The 21,127-nt window shown below is 40.0% G+C and overlaps 2 protein-coding genes across 9 annotated transcripts in view; both read right to left on the reverse strand.

The window, feature by feature from the left end:
• Nucleotides 1-15,449, reverse strand: part of LOC310709416 (zona pellucida sperm-binding protein 3 receptor-like) — a 48,572-nt gene extending 33,123 nt beyond the window's left edge. For 2 of the 5 annotated variants that reach the window (XM_083509062.1, XM_083509061.1), the window contains exons 1-5: nucleotides 10,343-11,574; nucleotides 7,380-7,574; nucleotides 4,810-4,992; nucleotides 4,226-4,417; nucleotides 2,117-2,308 (exon numbers count right to left, since the gene is read on the reverse strand). In XM_083509062.1, coding sequence (XP_083365188.1) covers nucleotides 2,117-2,308; nucleotides 4,226-4,417; nucleotides 4,810-4,992; nucleotides 7,380-7,574; nucleotides 10,343-10,439 — 859 coding nt within the window. In that variant the 5' untranslated portion in view covers nucleotides 10,440-11,574. The other 3 variants (XM_083509063.1, XM_083509064.1, XM_083509065.1) reach the window with 3 other exon arrangements.
• LOC310709406 (C4b-binding protein alpha chain-like) overlaps nucleotides 12,481-21,127 on the reverse strand; it is a 41,719-nt gene continuing 33,072 nt past the window's right edge. For all 4 annotated transcript variants that reach the window (XM_083509044.1, XM_083509043.1, XM_083509041.1 and 1 more), the window contains exons 5-8: nucleotides 20,471-20,662; nucleotides 18,439-18,465; nucleotides 17,598-17,664; nucleotides 12,481-16,784 (exon numbers count right to left, since the gene is read on the reverse strand). In XM_083509044.1, the coding sequence (XP_083365170.1) occupies nucleotides 16,571-16,784; nucleotides 17,598-17,664; nucleotides 18,439-18,465; nucleotides 20,471-20,662 (500 nt within the window). In that variant the 3' untranslated portion in view covers nucleotides 12,481-16,570. The remainder of the gene's footprint in view (nucleotides 16,785-17,597; nucleotides 17,665-18,438; nucleotides 18,466-20,470; nucleotides 20,663-21,127) is intronic.

The following is a 21,127-nucleotide window of genomic DNA, read 5'->3' on the forward strand; positions in this document are numbered from 1 at the left end:
TTCCTCCCACCACTAGGTCTGCGTGCTGTTTGCTCCATTTGGTCTATGACATTTGGATGATCATCTTCATCAGTTGATAGACTCCTACCTTCAGGAGCACTGTCTCCCTCCCCCACATTAGTCAGTTTAAAGCCCTCCTGATGAAGTTTCTGAGATTTTTGGCAAAAACATTTCTCCCAACCGTTGTGAGGTGCAGCCCATCGCTTGCCAGAAGTCCATCTTCAAGAAACTGCAGACCGTGATCTAAGAATCCAAACCGTTCCTGTTTACACCATTTGTGAAGCCAGCTGTTCACTTCCACTATTTTTCCCTCTCTCCCTGGGCCACGTCGTTCAACTGGGAGGACAGATGAGATGACAATTTGTGCATTTAGTTGCTTCAATTTCCTGCCGAGAGCCTCGTAGTCTCTTTTGATCTTCTGGAGGCTATTGCTTGCAGTGTCATTGGTTCCCACATGAACCAAGAGGAAGGGGTATTTGTCAGTGGGTTTTATGATTCCTTGCAGTCGTTCAGTTACATCTTGGATCTTAGCCCCAGGGAGACAGCACACTTCCCGAGACATCTTGTCAGGCCCACAGATCACTGCTTCTGTTCCCCTCAGTAGGGAATCCCCTATCACCACTACACGCCTCCTCTTAGGTTTGGTCGGGGTTCTTCCATGAGCTGACCATTCCAAGGTCGCCTGCACATTCCCTGAGGACTGACTTTGCTGCACGTCTTCATATACCTGATCGACTGTAATGAGGGAGAGATCCTCAAATGGAGTCTGCTCTTCGTCTTCCATGCTAGGGGAGAGGACCTCAAAGCGATTGTGTGTTTCTAAACAATCAGAGCAAACCCTGGGCCTCCTACTTCTTTGAGTCACGTTTCTCCATATATCTGGCTCCTGTGTTGGTGAACTAGCCTCCTTCTCAGGGGAGTCCCCTGTCTCCTCCTTGGTGGAGACGGTGTGCTCTGTTGCTTCCAAGAAGAGCTCCAGCTCTCTAATTCTTTGGAGCGTAGCTACACGTTCCTCCAGTTGCTGGACTTTGTCTTTTAAGAGGGCAATCAACATGCAATTGCTGCAGGTAAAGCTGCCTGCAACCTTTGGCAAGATGGCAAACATTGCGCAGGAACCGCAGGCGACTGCAGCTGTTCCCTCCCCCTCCATCTTGAGAATGTGTCGTTGGGGGTGGCTACAGCGGTCCTCCATCATAAAAAGCGTGAAGACAGGACAAATAACTCCCCCCACAAAAAAACCCTAGGTCTCCCCCAACAAACGTTTGAGACTAGCTCCCCTAAATCTAAAAGATGGATCAAACTGTGCGCGCCGCTAGGTGCGCGCCACTGCCCTGCTAGCTCTGATAAGCTCCTCCCACAGCTAATCACCTGCCTCAGCAGAAACCCTGCCCCCTCTGACCTTTGCACAGGGAGAACAGCTAATCAGCCACAAAGAAACACACACACACACACACACACAAGAAAACCCTTTTTGCTCCTTCTTCAACTGCTGCCCTGCTAGCTCTCAAGTACAATAGCAATTTTATCCACAAAATGAAACACAAACTAGGTTTATGACAGTGTATGCTCATGAATGTAGTAGTTCCTTCCCCATCTGGCCATTCGTTTCTGTTTATAATAGTCTAGTTTCTTTTTCAATGTGGCTTATAAAATGAAAGGTAGGAGAATACTATTTGCTTCTAATTGGTTTTAAATATTACACTTCTTAAAGAGTTGGTAGAATGGAAATTTACTTTACTTCAGATAAGGAATGGGGAACCTATGGACCTTCAAAGTTTGTTAGGATTTGTTACAAGTTGTAGTAGTCCAGTAACACATGGAAGCCCTATTCCTGCTTTAGATTATCCACTGGTGTCAGGAACAGGTTCCCTAGCCACCTATCCTCTTTCCTAGCTCACTCACAGGGACTCTTAATTATTACAGAGGGTGCTCCCAGTGGGTGCCAGGTTAATTATTACAGAGGGTGCTCCTACTGCCAGGTGAACTGCCTATATGCATCAAACTCAAGCTAGTAATAGAAAGAAAATCTCCTGTATGAGGAAAAGCAAGAGTGACACCTGAAAAGTGACAGCAGTGTCAGATAAGTATTGCTATGTATCTACAACTTCATACGTACTCAGGTAACAAGATGGAAGTTTAGGTGACCATTGCTTCCCACCAATGTAGCGAATCTCAGATGGCCCTGCTAATGTATAGCCAGCAGAACATCGAATAGTAACTGTATCTCCAGGCTCATAGCTGGTTTTCTTCCCCCGGATTATTCTTGCATTACGGATAGACAGGTAATAAATGTCTGGTGAAGTTCTAACTGAAAACACAAACTATTATAAACAAAACAAAGCAACACTAAAGCACACATTATTTTCCAAATATTTCATATTTTAGCTTAACAAAGTGTTGTTGTGATTGGAAGGGCTGTAAGCTCAGTGGTAGCACACTTACTTTGTATGCAAAAGATCCCATGTTTAATCTATGCTATCTAGGGCTGGGAATGCCCCCTGCCCAAAATACTGGAGAGCTGCTGCATGTCAGTATGGGTAATACTGACTTAAATGGCCCTATAGTCTGACTTCGTAAAAAAGGCACAATTTAATTTGCAACATGAAAAGTGTTTGTCACCAAAACATTAAGAAAACATTGCAATGTACAGGTGAAACTAAAAAAATTAGAATATCATGGAAAAGTTCGTTTATTTCAGCAATTCAACTTAAAAGGTGAAACTAATATATGAGATAGACTCATGACATGCAAAGAGAGATATGCATGCTTCTACTTCTCAGTGGTCCAATATTGCTCTATTTGCAATCCTTGTTTTGCTGATTTCATTTAATATTCTAATTTTCTGAGATTGTTAATTTGGGGTTTTCATCAGCTGTACACCATAATGATCACAATCATAGCAAATAAAGGCTTTACATATTTCTCTTTGCATGTCATGAGTCTATCTCATATATTAGTTTCACCTTTTAAGCTGAATTACTGAAATAAATGAACTTTTCCATGATATTCTAATTTTTCGAGTTTCACCTGTTAAGCTGAGTTACAGATAGGTAGCCGTGTTGGTCTGCCATAGTCAAAATAAAAAAATTCCTTCCAGTAGCACTTAGTTGGTCTTTAAGGTGCTACTGGAAGGAATTTTTTTATTTTGACTGTTAAGCTGAATTACTGAAATAAATGAACTTTTCCACGATATTCTAATTTTTCGAGTTTCACCTGTATGGTGTTGTAAATTCTTAATTCTTGGTTTGTATACAAAAATCCTTAATATATATATATATATTATTTGGCACTTTCCACAATGTCTCAAAGCAGATTCAAGATTCACATTTAAAAACAAATACAGCAAGAAAATACAAAAAGCCAGATTTGATCTAAAAAGTGATAAAAAATATTGTAAAAATGATAAAACGTACTACAGCCAACTAAAAATTACAACTACAATCAGGCCAAATATGGTATTGATCCCTGCAGCATGATTCCATTTAACTAACAGCCTGGATAAACATTAGTGCCACAATTCCACAAAGGAGGAGTGACCACTTAAAATGCCCATTCTTGTGTTGCCACCTCCCACACCTCCCCCAGAGGTGGGTACACTGAGGAGGTCTCTGATTATAACTACAGAGTCCATGAAAGTTCATATGAGGTGATGAAAGCCCATAAGGTATTGAGGTTCTGAGCAATGTAATGTTTTATGGCTCAAAATTAGCCATCATCCTTCCTCTACCATCAAGTTGTCAGTAACAAAGTTCATTGAGTTCTATTTCTTTTTATATACTGATCCGATTTGATGTCTCTCCCATTCTTTCAGTTTCTGGAATTGTAGTACATACAATAATGAGCGAAATAACAATCCCAACTGACTGTTTTTGAGCAATGTTGTGCTGCGTATACTCCCAGATTAGTTTATTCAAAAGGAAAGGATGCAACTCTCTGCTTTAATCCCATGCAATACATTTCCTTGACAGTAGGCAGACACCATACCACTTTAAACAATTGTTCTGATTAGTTCTACGTTTCCCCTAGACCATCCTTTGAACGTAAGGCAAAGCAATGCCTTTTGAATCCAGCTAGCAATTACCAGTAATCAGTGTAGCTCCTCTTGCATTATATGTGAGCACAAACATAGGGAGGTATTAAAGTAGTAGCCCTATGATGAGGTATTAATTTTGTGGTAAATAAACACAGAAATCACTGAATACCCCAAAGCTATATTTATACCTACAGAAACATGCTTGCAGAGGAGGATACCAGGAATTGTAGCCTTGGCATGCTACATTCATCTCCATGGTTTCATCAGGAAAAGAATACTGCTTATTACAGGTTACAACAACACTTGTTCCAATCTTATACTGATGTTGCAATGGACGCACAGTCCCACTTGGAATTAATGGGGCACCGCATAAACCTGAATCAACTGCAACAAAAAAGTCCCCACAAAAATTGTAAAAATAAACATTGTGTTCCATGAGGGAAGATGAAATATAAATGTAAACAAACAAACTTGTTCTAGCTAATTAAAGATGAGAACTTACAAGAGGGAAACTGAAAGAAGAACTGGCCCTTTATAAACAACACACATTCCTCAAAGTGCATTCTGCCAGGATGTCAAATATTCTTTTAACCATTCAACAGTCACACATACTTTGTTAATGCTATTCAACAGGATAAAAGTAGGAGAGAATTTGGGAGATGTCCCTTCTGATGTTGAATTTATAAAGTGAAAAGCACATGTCCACATTTAGTAAACTATCTTTTATCACTGACTGAGGAAGCATAATTGCTATTTGAATGCTTTGATATTCTTACTTTCTTTACATGAAGGCAGCGCAGGATACCAGCTACTGTTCGCTCCGCATTTAATCAAATAATTTCCCATCAGAAAATATCCAGTTTTGCATTCAAATATAATAGTGTTGCCATATGTATACGAATGTCGAAATCCGCTTAATATTAATCCATGTTCAACTACTGGATCTTTACATTTCACCACTATAAGCAGACAGGAATATTAAAAAACAAAAACTAAGAAATAGAACATTGCATATAGTATATTTACATTTTCTCAAATGTCAGTATATTCTGCTGAAGCCTTATTAAAAAGTTAGTTTTCTAAAAAAAAAACAAAAACCTGATACTCACTGTCTGGCTATATGTTACTCTGTGCCCTATATCTTCTATGTCACACGTTCTCTACAAAAGCTGTTACTAACTGCCCTAGATGTTTAAAATAAATAAAACTAAAATGTGGTGTCACATGTATTAGAATTGCTGATCTGTATCTAATGTTTAAATTGGTATTCCAAACAATTACAGTACATATATATATAGGAACATGTGCACGAAAGCTTATACCCAGAACAAACTTAGTTGGTCTCTAAGGTGCTAATGGACAATTAAAAAAAAATTTTTTTTTGACTGCGTCAGAGACCAACACAGCTACCTACCTGAATATATATAGGAAATAATCCATTAAGGAGATCACAGGTGGGATCTTCTAGAAACCTCTCCAAGGTTAACAATTTATTAGCTCCAAGTGCTAATAAACATATGGTGACAGATCCAGTACAGAAATGCTAAACAGATACTATGGAAGGCCAATCCGTCCACTGACCATTAGACCACAAAGCATGATGAATGGATGAATGGATCTCTCAAATGTTTAGATTTTGCAGAGAAATGGCTTTATTCACAGCTTTAGTCATGATTTTTAGAAAATGAACTTCTCTCCCAATGCAAATAGAAGCCATATAAGGAAACAAAGCGTGAACCCCACTCCCCATGCCATGATCGTGCATCCAATCTATCTCCAGCCCCCTTTGTGTGTATAACCTGATAAGTGAGTCAGTGAAGGGTTGTGATTTGAGCAAACTCATAAATTCATTACCAATTTAGCCAAAGCTAGGAAGTAATACTGGCTAGCTTCCTCATGAGACCAGCCTGCAATGGCTTGCTGGGAGTGCATCTTGAAGAAACAAAAGGCTGATAGTGGTCTGGTTTGTGCAGCCATGCAGGCTGGCTGGACCAGGTTGTTACAGAGACACATAGGGATGGCACTGAATCCAATGCTGTGCGGCTGGGAAGGACAAGCCCCTCTTGAGATTTAAATGTTGTGAACTCTCTCTCCATCAAACCCCAGGTGGTAAATACAGTGGTGCCTCACAAGACAAAAATAATCCGTTCCGCGAGTCTCTTCGTCTAGCGGTTTTTTCGTCTTGCGAAGCAACCCTATTAGCGGCTTAGCGGATTAGTGGCTATTAAAGGCTTAGCGGCTTAGCGGTTTAGAAAAAGGGGGGAGCGGAAAAAAAACGGAACACTCGCAAGACGTTTTCGTCTTGCGAAGCAAGCCCATAGGGAAATTCGTCTTGCGAAGCAGCTCAAAAACGGAAACCCCTTTCGTCTAGCGGGTTTTCCGTCTTGCGAGGCATTCGTTTTGTGGGGCACCACTGTATGTGTAAAATAAAGTCTCTGCTGTGCCTCATTCTGAAGGAACACAAACTGTGGTCAAGTGCCCCAAACCCTAGAATCTTGCACACATTCAGCAGAGGTTAGGGTGACATGTAAAACTGTCACTGTGGGTACCCTGACTCCCCAAAGTTTCTGTGTGCCCTGACCCCTCTAGATTCCTGAGTGGTGGGGTTTAGTCAGTGTTTTGATTAACATGGTGAGCTAAGTGGCATTGGATTTAACAGTGCAAAAGGGAAGCTAAATTTATTTTCCAGTCCAGGGCATCACCTTGGTGGAGGGGGTAATGCTGGAAGTGGAAAGGGTTTGAAATTGGAACCTAGAAACAAAACCACATTCTCTCTGAAAAGTAGCAGAGAAGGAACAGCCTGTAGAGCTAATAATCTGCTAATGCACGTTAACCAAAATCAGGACCACTAAGATAGCCAGTTTATACAAAACCTAGAACTGGGGCACGGGCATGGGCATAGCAGGGGGCACAGGGGGGCAACTGCCCCCCATAATAAATAAAAATCAATGAAAATAATTAGCAAACTGATGTTCTCTCCCTCCCCCCCCCAACAAAAATCCTGGCTACATCCATGAACTGGGAGCGTGGTATATAGCCTCACTGCCTGTAAACATTGGGGCTTCCCCATTCACTTCTGTATAGCACAAAAGTGAAATGGAATGTTTACTGAGATAGAGCACAAACATAAAAGGAGAACAAAAGTACCTCTGTCAATCACTCCACACATAAAATATCATTAAACAACTTAGGGATTCTGAACATGAACAATGAAGCTTAATATCAATTCAAAGCCAAATAAAGGGAGGGACAAGAGGACAAGTATACAGCTATCTAGAATAAAGTTCCCTTTTAATATATTATGAATCATAATATATCATGAATGAAGAGTAAAAGAAAATGCAACCTTTGCACTTAGGGGGCTTTCCCTTCCACACTCCTTTAGTATCACCATCCATGCCACAGGAAATAGAGTGTGCTCCAATAAGAGAGAAATTATCACGGCAAGTGTATGTTATCACTGTTCCAAGAGCATAAAAAGGGGCTCTAGTCCCATTGTGAGATCCATTAGAAATGTTTGGAGGAGTTCTACAGAACAAACCTAGAAACATATCAGAAAAAGTTCATATTCATAATGCTATAATGGTATTATATTTTGGTTATTCAATTCTTGATACTTTAAAATATTAAAATTTATTTAAGCATATTGTTGGTTGACATCCATCTATCTTGAGAGACAATGGAGTGTGCCTCCAAGGGCAAAGTCAAACTAGTGTGTTAACAACACTGAAGTGACCTCCCCAGGGCAGTGTGTATACAGCTCCTGCGCTGCCCAGATGACAAGTAAATTTCTATTTTATTTTGTATAATGGAGGCAAAATTGTAATATTAGACCAAAATTGGGGGAAACCAATAATTATTTCTCTTTAAATAGTTATTTGCAGAGTCATACATGTGGGAATTTACCCACAGAAATAGAATCTTCTGGAAAGCTCTAAAATGATGAGAGAGGGAGCTCACTCCCTGGTTTTAGGGCTGAGCAAAACTAGTTCAGGGAACAGTAGTTCAGTCCCCAAATGGAAACAACTATCCCTGTTTCAGGGAGGAAGTTTTTACCTTTTAATGCCTTCATCCCATTTTAAAAGCACTCTTGCCTCTCTGTAAAGGCACTCTTTCTTGGAGAGGCTTTCTACTGGCCATTACAGTATTCTCCTCCAAAAAAGATGCAAGATGATGCAAGTTGTAGCACTGTATAACATTGTCACAGTGCCTTCTAGGAGGAGAATGACTGCCTGGAGGAATGCTCTCCAATTCCTGTGCAGCTACAGAGAACATTAGTTATTTCCCTTCAAAAATCTTCCCCAGCTTCAGTGCCATTTTTAAATCTCATTTTTATATAGAAAGAAATGGTGCATTGAAGCATTTGGAGGGTAGGGTAGTTGGGATACAGCAGACAGAACTCTGTTCTGGTTGCTCCCTCACAACAGGCAGCATTTTTAAATGGTTAACAAAAAGATGCTGCCACAACAGGCAACATTTCATAAGTGTTAAAGTCAAAAGGAATAAAAAGAGAAGGAAGCCTCTACTACTGCCATGGTAAGTACCTCTCATCCAAAACACTTTGTTCCCAACCCCAACCCGCCCCCCCAAACCCCCCACAAATAACTGAAATCTGGACCTGGCTACTTATGAACTGGATGGTCATTTTGTCTCAGCGCGTTACTTCCAGGTGTCGTCACTCGCGCATGCGCATGCGCAGACACTCAAAATGATGTCATGTGCATGCACGGAAGCGGCAAAACGCGGCTCGCGCACTTGCAGACGCGTCTTACGTTGAGTTCAGGATGTGAATGGGGCTCCGAAACGGATCCCATTTGCATCCCGAGGTACCACTGTACCCTGATTTTATTACCTTTGCAGTCTCCCATGTGGAGACTAGAGCTAATTCATCAGGAAGCAGGTAGAAAAGTGCGCCAGGCATACAAGCTCCTATGCCATAGGGTTGTCATACGTCTGGGAAATCCTGGACATGTTCTCTTTTGGGGGGCCAGCATGCCCATCTGAGGGGATTTTTATATTTTAAAGGAAATGTCCATTTTTGAGGGGGGGTATTTATTTATTTATTTATTTATTTGTTTGTTGTTTTGGCTCAGGCAGCTCAAGCACATTTGGCTTTGCACGCCACAGCTGCTGCAGCGTAAACTGGGGAAAGAGGCTCGCGGGTGCAGGTACTTTGCATGGTATCAGGGAAAGGGAACTGCAATCTGGAAAAGGAAACTTGAGAGGAAGGAGTAGGAAGTATTTGAGCCATAAGATCCCTGCCTTTGTAACCTATCCTAATAATATCCACAGGCATGGAAGGCAGATTGAGTATATGGATAAATAATAATAATCAGGGATCTTACTGTGAGTGTCTGCTATAAATTGCCAAGCCAGACTGAAGACTTGGAATGATGCCTTCCTAGAGCAGATTACAAAATATTCAAAAAGGAGATACACAGTAGTCATGGGAGACTTCAACTGTCTTGATATCTGTTGAAACTCAAATTCTGCCAAGAATTAAGGTTCAGCAAATTTATCAATTTCCTCACTGACAAGAGGCATGTGAATTGGGTGATTTGCCAGACATTGTCTCTGATAACTTATTGCATTCATAGTTTGTGGCAATATGCCAGTGACAAACTGGTATGAAAATATGGAATAATTGAGCATGAACACAAAATCAGCCAAGATTAAGTATCTATTTCAAAGCGCATATTCTAAGTTCTTTGGGGATTGTTGTAGTTGCTAAAACACAGAGAAACCTGTTTAAGTAAATAATATGATGAAATACCTACCCTCTAGTCCACAATACTTTATATTTCCACAACAGTCTAACTACACGTTTTGTAAATTGCACAGCTGGCAGCTATTGGTGGGTACCAAACACCGCATTAAAAAAACCACACACCACCAATGCAGTCTTTTTACATGCCAAAACACTCTCCCCGCCCCCAGGCAACCAAACTATTCCTCAATAATCTTCCCCATGCGCGCTTACTCCGGAGTAAACGCAGCTGGCTGGGCAGATTGCCAGCCTGGCAGAGCCAGTCGCCTGAGGATGTGGAGCCCAATTTGTTCTGCTTTCAGTGGAGGGGGGCGGGGCCTGGCAGCTGAGCAAGGAAGGACACCTCGGCGCCACCTGGCGGTAGGCGGGGGGAGACATCCGCGTTTACCTCAGGCGCCTGGAAAGACCCGCCCCATCGCGCGCCGCGCTTCGTGAAGCCTGTGGCAGCACGAGGGGAGACGGCGGGAAGGCGAGCGGAAGGGGCAAAGGGAGGCTCAGCGGCTCCTAGAGGCTCTGTCGTCGCCTTCCTCCCTTGTACTCACGCACGCTATCCTGAGGCAGGGACCACTGAGGGAGCAGTAGTATCGATATCCCCGTTAACCAGAGAGCCCGCAGAAGCCCCCACGACGGCCGTTGCATAGCGCTGGCCTGCGAAGCCAGCGACGAGCCAACTGCGCATGCGAGGGTTGGGGGAGAACGTTGGGAAGGAGCTGCGCGGCGGTGGCGAGGCGCGGCGCGCTCTACGTTTCTACGGGTCGCATCCACCCCGCGCGTTATCACCTGAAATAGACTAACAGGTGGCTCCCATACGACCTATTTAATAGATCCTTTGGAGCTGGCACTTCTTTGTTACGTCTCCTGCCTCTCCAGGCCCGCGACAGCTGCAGTAGCTAGTGCGGACAAAGTAGCTGATCATTCACGGTGGTTCATGTCCCTGTATAGAGGAGCACCTTCCTTGTAGAAATCTGCTACCTTGTACCTTCTAGCTGACACATTAAAACTTTAATCTATTCTAATTTTAGTTCTATCCATCCTTGAAGAGTGAAGTTTTACTGATTTTCAGTAAAACAGATTGCTTTCTAAGTATTTTTAACCAATTATTAAATGCTATGTCTATAAAGGGAAAAGCATACTAGAAATATTGTGAGAGGCTTATGAATAATTTAGAACAATCCTTCAGTGTAGCTTTATTTATTTAAAGCATTTTTATACTATTTTATTTTGTAATCCAGAGTTGTTACATATTCTAACATGAACATACTACACCACAACCATCCCTCCACAACTATTAGGATTGTCCCACCACTCCACTGCCTGTGGGCTGTTGGCCGTATGGTATTTCTAGTGTATGAATTTCTACAAGTAAATAAACACAAATTGCTTCTGTCACCTCCCCCTCTGAAGCCTTTCCTCAACTGAATGCAAACAATTACTTTTATTCATCTAACATGTAAAATGGAGGTGCCAAATAAAAGCAAAAGGCAGAGAGCATGTGCTACCAGCATATGGGATGTTTTAAGATCCCATAGGAACTGTAATGGAAGCAACATAAAAGACAATTGTATTTTTCCAGGAAGGAAGAGAAGGTAGGAGGGGATGGGTAGAGATTAATGGGCTTGACAGTGGTTTCTTTACTTCATTGCAGCTGTTCTTTAAGGAACAGCAGAAGTAACAAAAAGACATTCTGAAGGGAACATACACAGTTGTACTATTCTGCTATAAAGGAGCAAGTATCTATAGAGAGAGATGTGTGGTTCTTTACAGAATCCATGACAATATTTGATGCAATGGCCATTAATTGGTTGTAGTCTGTTGCAATCTACTTTCAATCTAGTATGCTTCTGTTTCCTAGTTTAGATGTAACAGGAAACAGGGGCTTTAACAAAACATGGTCTTAGCACACAAAAAAGCATACAGTAAAAGAAAATTGAAGTGAGTAGGGAGTATGCAAGTATAATCCTTGTTCTAAAACTGCCAAATTGTACTTTATTTAGCTGGGATAGTTACATTTAAATTTGCCCAAGCCTAAGTCAGAACTATCTTTAAAAAACTACTGTATTTAAAAAACAATAAAAACATTTTTAATTACTTTACTGTAATTTATCATGATTAAGTTAAGAGTTAAAACGTATACTGAAATACAAACTAATCATTACTCATAAACCTCACACTCATCTACTTGCCAACACACATTACTCACACTCATCCGTTTTTACCTTTTGTTGTCTTCATCAGTATCAAATTTTGCAAGTTCTCAGGGGTAGAGAACCAGCCATTTGTTGCTACTGCTGCTTATATTATTCAGGAAAGTCCACACCTGAAGCAGATTAGTCAGCTGCAGTTTCTACTGCTCAGTCGTGTGTGTCCCCCCCCCAGGTCTTGTTCTCTACCTAGCAGCTATATTACATATCCACACAGTGCAGAGTTCAACTATAAAACTCACTCCTATGAAAGCCAATGATGGCCAATGCAGCAAGGCAAATACTTTGTTCTTATGTATAAAATGGGTTGAAACTGAACACAATTTCATTTCACTATAGATTACAGTCTATCTAGTTTACTCACTATATTTTACATATTGAAGAATTCTGATAAACCTATTGATATTTGCACCCATTGAATGTAAGCAAAAAAGCCTCAAAGTGGCACAATGTCTAATAAGCATTTTAAAATGTTGAGATTTGTATTCATGTATATGCTTTATTTCTTGCAAAATAAAATATACAACACAAATTCAACCTTAAAGTATTTGATTCACATAAGTACAAAATACTCTTCAGAATTTACAGTTTATCCCTTGTAGCTTTAAGGAAGTGGTCAATGTAAGCCTAAAAAGAAAATAAACCAAAACAAAATATTATACAACAACACTGGTAAGTTTCTAAAATGAAAAGTGACTTTAAAAGAAGCAGCTGTGTGTAGCACAGCTAAATCATAATGAGCTGTGCTGATGTGCTTATGTTTACAACAGCAGAACTACTAAAATGTATGGGCATATGGGAATAAAACTCTTTGTAAAATCAGGAAATTCTTCCAAATGTTTAGTCAAAATTTCCTTGCACCTTGAACTTGTTGATAATGCATCATCTATGTAACAGGGTTTTACCATGTCACCTGTTACCATGTCTCTTCTCTAGCCTAAGCACACCCAACAGTTATTTGGGACGGACAGTTAAAGCAATGGGGTCTGAGCTCGCCAGAGGGCAAAGAGGTGAAACTAGCTATGAAACATAAGTGAGCATCTATAAACTTCAAGTGACACATTGGCATCAAGTGAAGCTCTGGCATGTGGAACTTGATTTCTGAGGACCTCACATGGGAATGCAGTATATGCTGATGGCTGGTGCTATGCTGGAAATGCTTTGTTGACCAAGATGTGCAGCAATTATTGTGTTGCATTTTGTGAAAATTGTGTGAGCTGTGTGGCTAAGAGCCAAACACCAAAACTCTCAACTGAAAGCAATGGTCTGGAAGGAAACACAAATGCTTTGGTTGAATTGAGATATGAAAGCAGACATCTTTTTGGTCTGTTGAAATAAAGCCTGACTTGATAATGAGAAATGGGAGGATGCTGGAAAAAACAGGAATCTAGAACTTTGGGGGGTTTATGAAGGAAGAGAAAACCCAAAGTGTCATGCATCTGCTAGAGGTATCTTTCTTGGCAATAGGAAAATTCTTTGAAGGGTACAAGCCTTTGTACCCTGAACTCTGTTTCTATTGCCCCATTGCAGAAGAGTTTTTAAATCCTCCTCTAAAGCCAAGTACGAAAATGGAGAATTACAGAGCCTTACATGGCTCTGGAGTCAATAGTCCATCATATGATTAAAGGTGTAGATTTCTTGCTTTGCCAGGCAATGCTGGTTGTGTGAGCCATCCCCTGTCATCTAGGAGATGCTTGAAGAAGAGAGAGGATTTCTCCCAGAGATAATGTTGATGCTGAGATACACAGGCATGCACTGCAGAGTAAGAATGTGGCATTAGGTTAAAACTTTCAAACCATTACATCCACCTTACATACCTTCTCATTTGTCTGAGCCAAAAGGGATTGTACATCAAGGGGAGCAATAGTTAAACCACATGCATGGAAACTAGCTGACAAGCTCTCTCTCATATGTTGCTCCAATGTGTAAATAGTTGCTGCAGGGACAGCCATATTGGCTGAGAGGGACAGTAGCCCAGGCAGCAGAAGAAGAATAATGAACAGAGGTTTTTATTATGTATAAATCCAGCAGAACCCAAGTCATTGGTCTGTTTCCCTGATACTTTTTTCCCTTGCTTGCATTCTGAAAATATGGCAGTCAAGTTAGTCTAAGTAGGTGCACTGCCTCACGGTCAAAGGAGCTGCCTCCCTGGCATGGTCTGGAACTGAAACTACTGTTAATATGAAAGTAGTAAGACCAGACTCAAGGGATGTAGCAGTTGTCAATGGCCTGGGTCCCAAAGTGGATAGTAAGACTCAAGGGGACTGTTACAGTGCTTGCAACTGTATTATATTGGAGAGCCCTGTGAAGGTGAACTCGATTCAACAGAAATGAAAACTGCAGAGTTTAATTGCATAGCCAGTTTTTGTGGGTGTGGGGATTGGGCGACTCCAGCAGAGTGAGTTTGCTCTTACAAAGTAAGCCAAAGGCAGTGGATGTATTTTGGTATGCTGGTCTCGTAAAATTTACACAATGGGTCAAGTGTCCAACACCTGCCCCTTTTCAAAGCAGAGAAGCAAACAATTATGACTATCTGAATGACAAAGTTTGCTGCCTTGGCTTACGTACTTTGAGAACCAGCACTGAGGTGTGCTAAGAAAGCATGGAGAGAACACTGAGTTAAAATGAAATGCAACATTTGAAAGGAAAAGAACTGCATAGAGATAAAATAAAACAGGGGAAAAAACTTTTCAAAGATGGGACCAATGCAGTGGTCAATAATGAACCAAGTAGGAAGACAGGGGTATACCACTTGAGGATATATATTAAGGGCTAGAAGCAGACCTGCCACCAAAATGTTTTAAGTGCCTTCTGCAAGAACACCCCTGCACATCAGTGTCCTCTAGATGCTTTCTACTGCAACTCACATCAGTCTAGCCGACTTGACCAATGCTCAGGGATTATGGGACTTGCTGTCCAAAGCATCTAGAGGGCACTAAGTTAGGGAAACCTGCTCTAGAAAGTTGCAGATGCTGCTCTGTGCAGGCACAGAACCCATATGAAGGACTGTACAGAGACCATAGAATAATCCTGAGTACAGATGCTGGGGACAAGCAATAGGGGAAAGCTATCATCCTTATAGTTGTCAGTTGCTCCTAGAGAAAAGGGCCAGACTTCAAGGATCTCAGTTTCACATAGGAATGCACTTCTTATGTTCTTATCTGAGACTAAACAAAGAATGCAAATTATTCAGTTTTATGAAATGTTTGTATAATTCACCAATTTAAGAAACAGATGAGTGTAATAATAATAGTAATAGTAACAGTAATAATAGTGGTTAGAGGTCTGTCAAGACTTAGTAGGTTTTCCAGTATCTAGTAATATTTTTTTGCTTACCAATGAAGATCACATGGCACCCTTGAGCAGGCACCCTACTTCACAAAATGCCTCACTGGATTCCTTGGAGCACCTTCAGAAAATTGTAGTCAAAGAACAGTCGGAGGACACTGTTTGCCATCCCAGTTTTAGATTTTCAGGTGTTGAGAAGCTTAACATAAGCTTTCATTTATTGTCTAAGCCAATACAATATAACCTTGTGAGAAAACAAAAGGGAGAGGGACGGTGTCCACATACAGCTGTGTGTCATTAAATTTCAGTGGTAATTCCAGTTTTGCAATTGTTTTTAAAGCAAAGGCAGCTTGCAGAGTGAGGGATCTAGAGCAGAGAAGAGCTTAACTCTTCCAAAGCCTGCTGCTTCTCTGCTCCATATTTCTGCTCCCATCCCACATGTGTTCAACTCTGAAGACTGATTTAGAGCAGAACAGTGGTGGGCAAAGAAACCATCTTTGTTCTAAATTTCCCCCTTCTGAGGTGGCTTTTTTCTTCCAAAAAGTAACTGTTGGGATTGCAGTATGTGCATCTGCATCTAAGTTTAAATTGGCCCACAGACCTCTACTCAAGCTGATGCCTACTCTTTAATTTATACATTACTACACTTACAGAATTTCCATATTCATTACTTAAACATTGAAAAGTGGAATCTGAAAGAGATACTTAACTGTAACTGTGTAAATTACAGGTGTAGGTTTGAGGAACATTGTAATTAGTGAATTGTCATGCTTCCATATGTGCTTATTTACTGAATGACAATAAAAAGATATAACATTAGAAAAAAATGAACAAAAAACGATTCTGGTGTTAAAGAAACCAAGTCAGACATTTCACTGATACAATTATAGTTTTATTTTTTAGAATGATTATGGCTATAGAGTCAAAATCTTGCCATTTCAAAATGGGCTACTGCATGATATGCGCCATAAAAATACACATAGTAACACTTACCTGTAGTGTCAAGGGTCTTACGCTCAGTCCACAAGAGAAAAAGGAGACTCACACAGAGGGTTCCTGTGGGATACAGCACTATGAAATTCTACTTGTACATTTGGTGCAGTGGCCTTTGCTGAGCATCTCAGCAGAGGACTGCCTCTGTCTTTTAGCATGTATAGGGGTATTCAGGGTCAAAAGAACAAGAAGAAAAAGAAAGAGAAAATAAGCAGAATCTACCCAGTTGCCTTCACTGATTGGTCCCTCCTCATGCAGAGATGATGTTGGGTTAGCTTCATCTGTTGTTTACTTGGCTGTATTAATGGGAAGCTTACTAAAACTTACTAGCTTCTCCTGCTGCCTTCCATTTTCTTTCTGGTGTTCTAGCTCAAAGTTTGCCACTGACTCTTCCAAGGTCTCGGGCAACAAAATACCTTCTTTGGTTGCTGCTCTCTCTTGCTCTCTCTTTACCATTAGGCTGCTGGGGGGTGGAGGTGTCAGGGTAAATCTGATTAAAAATCTTTGGAAAATTAAAAATAAAATAAAATCACATGGTACTGAAATTCTATCACTGCATGTGCCAGCTGAGCTGTCATTCCAGAGAAGGCTCTTTCCTCATTATGCACATTTCAGCTGATTCAGAAATGAAAAGTGCCTGTACATAATATATTAGGTATAGACAGACACATATATAGACAGGATAATCCTTCAGGTACCTTGTCCCATGAAGAACAAGCCTAGAAACAGGCTTGGAGGCACAGGCACTGCAGTTGTTGAAACACTGGTATAATACATAATCCCAGTTAGCAATCCAGCAGCCACATTTTAAATTATCTGAGGTTCTGAATTGCCACCATTTTGCATATCGGGAAGCTACTTTATACAACAGTTTCCCTAAAGGTATGCTCTCAGCAAGCTAAATATATGGTTTCACATTTGACAGTGTATGCTGATACTGTATATCAGTAAGATGCTATGTGTTATATGTGGCCCTTAAGTGTTACTATTTTAAAAAAATACATTTTCTTGATTTTCAAATATAGTGAAACAAACCATAATAGAAATAGAAATAGAAATAATAGAAATATATATATCCCCATGTACAACAAATAGTAGCATTTTACTATTTGAAGACCCATATACCCATATTTCAGATCAGCAACCCAGTCAGGTCATTCATAGGAAAAACAAAATTTGCACTGCAGTTCAGATGATACAGCATGGAGTGTTTCCTCTACATGGAGATAATTTCTGTGTAGTTAATGTATAAGGTAGACCTTAGAAATGTAAAAGAAACAGGAAAAGGGGAGTTTGATATTCAGCAAAAAATTACCTTTCTTGTGAACAACATTTCCTATGAACCATTTTACTTGCCACGAGTACTACAGGCATTATGCATGCTAAAAAAGAAAAAGAACACAAGAAAAAAAGCTCATGAAAGTCCAAGAAAACTGATGTACAATTAAAAACAGCCATTTTGAAAATTTTATCCAGTGTTACCTGAGGCATAAAGAACAGTACTTAGTTATTGAATACCGTTAACAACAATGTGACATTTGGTGATCACTAGACTATTAGTGGCAAAGATTGGTGAGAGGCAGGATTTTATGTGAATCATCCTACCAATGTTAACTCTAAGAAAAATTAATGGGTCATTAATTCATCACTTAGCAGATTTGCTTGCAGAATACTTACAAATCCAGTCTTCATTGAGCAATTGTTCTGAATTGTTTTTGGAGAAGGTGCCGGGACTGAGTTCTGGTGAGTTCTGGCTGGGAAAAAGCCCTCCACACAACTTTATTTGTTCCTGGGGTGTGTGTGTGCAAAATACTAATTTTCTCTCTAAGCAGTTTAAAACTGTAACTCAAAAAGAAACAAAACAAAACCTACAAGTTACTTGCAGGTTTGTGTTTAGATAATGATGAACAAAGATTTGAGCACTGGTGAAAAACCTCTGAAATGTGGAGGACTGTGAACACATCTGGTGATAGTTAAGCATAGGCTTATATCTCTCTTATAAAATAAACTTTAAAATGTGTATTTCTGGCTGGAGAGTGCCACACTTTCTATTTTGCTATTGTGAAAAAATCTATGAACTGGTATAAAACCTTGGCATGAAAACATTTATAATGAATCTTTTTATTTTCCCCATTCATATTCAATAAATTACATACCAGCTATAACCAATCTGAGGAAAATACCTAGAAAAGAGGAGAGGAAAGACTAATTATTGACAGGTTACTTATTTAGACTTAGCCACATCAGAAACGAATTATAAAAGGAAGTACTGGAGCTCAATATAGATCTCATATCACAAAAGGTGGATTTGAGCACAAGAGCACTCACCCCTCCTGTGGTTTCCAGCATCTGATATTCATTTTTTTAAAATAAATTTCATTAGTTTATAAAGAGAAATACAAAACCTGATCTCAAATATCTTTTTTGTCCAAAATTAAGATAAAAACATGACAAAAAAGTAAAAAGATAGAGAAATAAGAAAAAATAAATAGAAAAGAGTTTTCAATAGGAAATAGAAAAGATAAAGTTCAGAGATTAAAGAACTTCCCATTCTTCATCTGTCCGCTATATATAAACAATAATCACTTCATCTATTCCAATATAACACCAAACAAAATCGCTTTCTATCAACAAACCTTACCTTCAACCCCCCCCATCCATTATTTATTTTTATTTTTCATGCAAAAAGTCTATGAGAGCTTTCCAGTATTTAGTAAATGTCAACAATGACTTTTATCTGATTAAACATGTCAATTTTGCCATCTCAGCTGGGTCCATTAATTTAGGGTTGCCATTTTTCAGAAAGTGACCCAAAAGTTGGTTCTGACGGCCAAATCCCGGCAATCTGGGAAATTCTGGATATATGGCACCCCAGTTAAATTTTAAAAACCATTCTTCCATTGTTGATAATGATTAATCTTTCCATCTTTGTGAATATAATAGTCTCGCCACCGTAATCATATATTGAAACAAAGTTCCATAGTCCTTTTCTAATTGTGTATCCATGTCCAAGCAGGAAGAGTTTCAGCCAGCAACTGATGTTCAGAAGTATTGCTGCCGCCAACTGTCGAGGGCGGAGCATAGCCACTGTGGCAACTAGCCATCGGTAGACCTCTCCTCCATGAATTTGTCTAATCCACTTTTAAAGCTATTCAAGTTGGTGGCCATCACTGCCTAGGGGAGTGAATTTCATAGTTTAACTGAACACTGTGTAAAGAAGTATTTTCTATTATCTGTCCTGAATCCTCAAGCATTCAGCCTATGAGTTCTAGGGTTATGAGAGAAATGAGAAAAAACTTCTATCCAATTTCTCCATGTCAATTTTTATAAAATTCTACCATGTTGTCTCTTACTTGCCTTCACTCTAAATTAAAAAGTCCCAAAATGTTGCAACCTTACTTCATAAGGGAGTCGCTCCTTCCTCTTGATCATTTTGGTTGCCTTCTTCTGAACCTTTTCCAATTCTACAATATTTTTTGAAGTAAGGTGACTGGAACTGTACACAGTATGCCAAATGTGGTTGCACCAAATATTTCTATGTTGCCATTATGATCCTGGTAGTTTTATTTTCAATTCCTTTCCTAATGCTTCCTAGAATGGAATTAGCCTTTTTCATGGCTGCCACATACTGGGTCCACATCTTCACTGAGCTATCTACTATGACCCCAAGGTCTTGCTCCTAGTCTGTGACCTCCAGTCCAGACCCCATGAGCATATAGGTGAGATTTTTTTTGTCCCAGCAGGCATGACTTTATACTTGTTTACATTGAATTGCATTTGCCATTTTACCACCCAGCTCAATTTGAAGAGGTCCTGTTGAAGCTCTTCGCAATCTCTCTTTGTTTTAACAACCCTGAAAAAATTAGTATCACCAGCAAACCTGGTCACCTCACTGCTCCGTCGTAATGCTAGACCGTTTATGAAGAAGTTTAAAAGCACTGGTTCCAATACTGGTCCTTGGGAGACTCCGCGTTCTACCTCTCTCACATTATGGTTCCCTCTCTAGAAACCTAATGGATAACCAGTATTGGTTAGAGTGCTGATGTTGTGAGCCTTATTTCCTTATGCTCAGTTAGTATATATGCATAATTAAAAGTCTTCAGTGACTTTCATTCTAATGAAACCAAACCTGGCGTAAGCACTGGCACCCCCAACATCTCTTGGCATTTTCACAAATATTATACTTACTCAGTTTACAAACTGGAATATTAGGTGACCATTTACTCCCACCAATGTAAGTAATTGTAGATGGCCCGAACAAAGTATACCCAGCATTACATTGAATAGAAATTTCATCTCCAGGGGTATAGTATTGTTTCACCCCTTGGGTTATTCTTCCATTATGGATATAGAATATAGAAGTGTCTGGTGATGTTTTTGCTGAAAACACAAATAACTATTATAAATGATAAAGCAATGCTTTGTTTCTTTGTACAGTGGTACCTTGGTTCTCAAACTTAATCCATTCTGGAAGTCTGTTCCAAAACCAAAAAAAAATCATACTTGTGCAACTTGTGCAAGATGCATAATGTTCTACACCAAAAGGTTAAAAAACCCTCTCTGATGTATATAGATTTGGAATATACTAGGGGTTTAAGCATAAGAGTGTATACAAATATCTTCAAATTTAATAGGAGAGCTGACCTTAGCCTGTCTTGTTCATGACGTAAAATGATTCAAACAGGATCCACTCTAGCTGGCACCCTCCTCTACGCTCTCTCCCTTCTCACAGATGTATTCAGACTGTTTTCCCCAAATGGTAGCTTTTAGCAGGGGAAGGAAGAAGCTTAATTGTTTCCAAGATGACACCAGCCATAATGGCATGTAGGCTTTTGGAGCAGCTAC

The sequence above is a fragment of the Podarcis liolepis genome (genome assembly GCF_965112155.1).
Source record: "Podarcis liolepis genome assembly, chromosome: 6".
NCBI classification, from domain to species: Eukaryota; Metazoa; Chordata; class Lepidosauria; order Squamata; family Lacertidae; genus Podarcis; species Podarcis liolepis.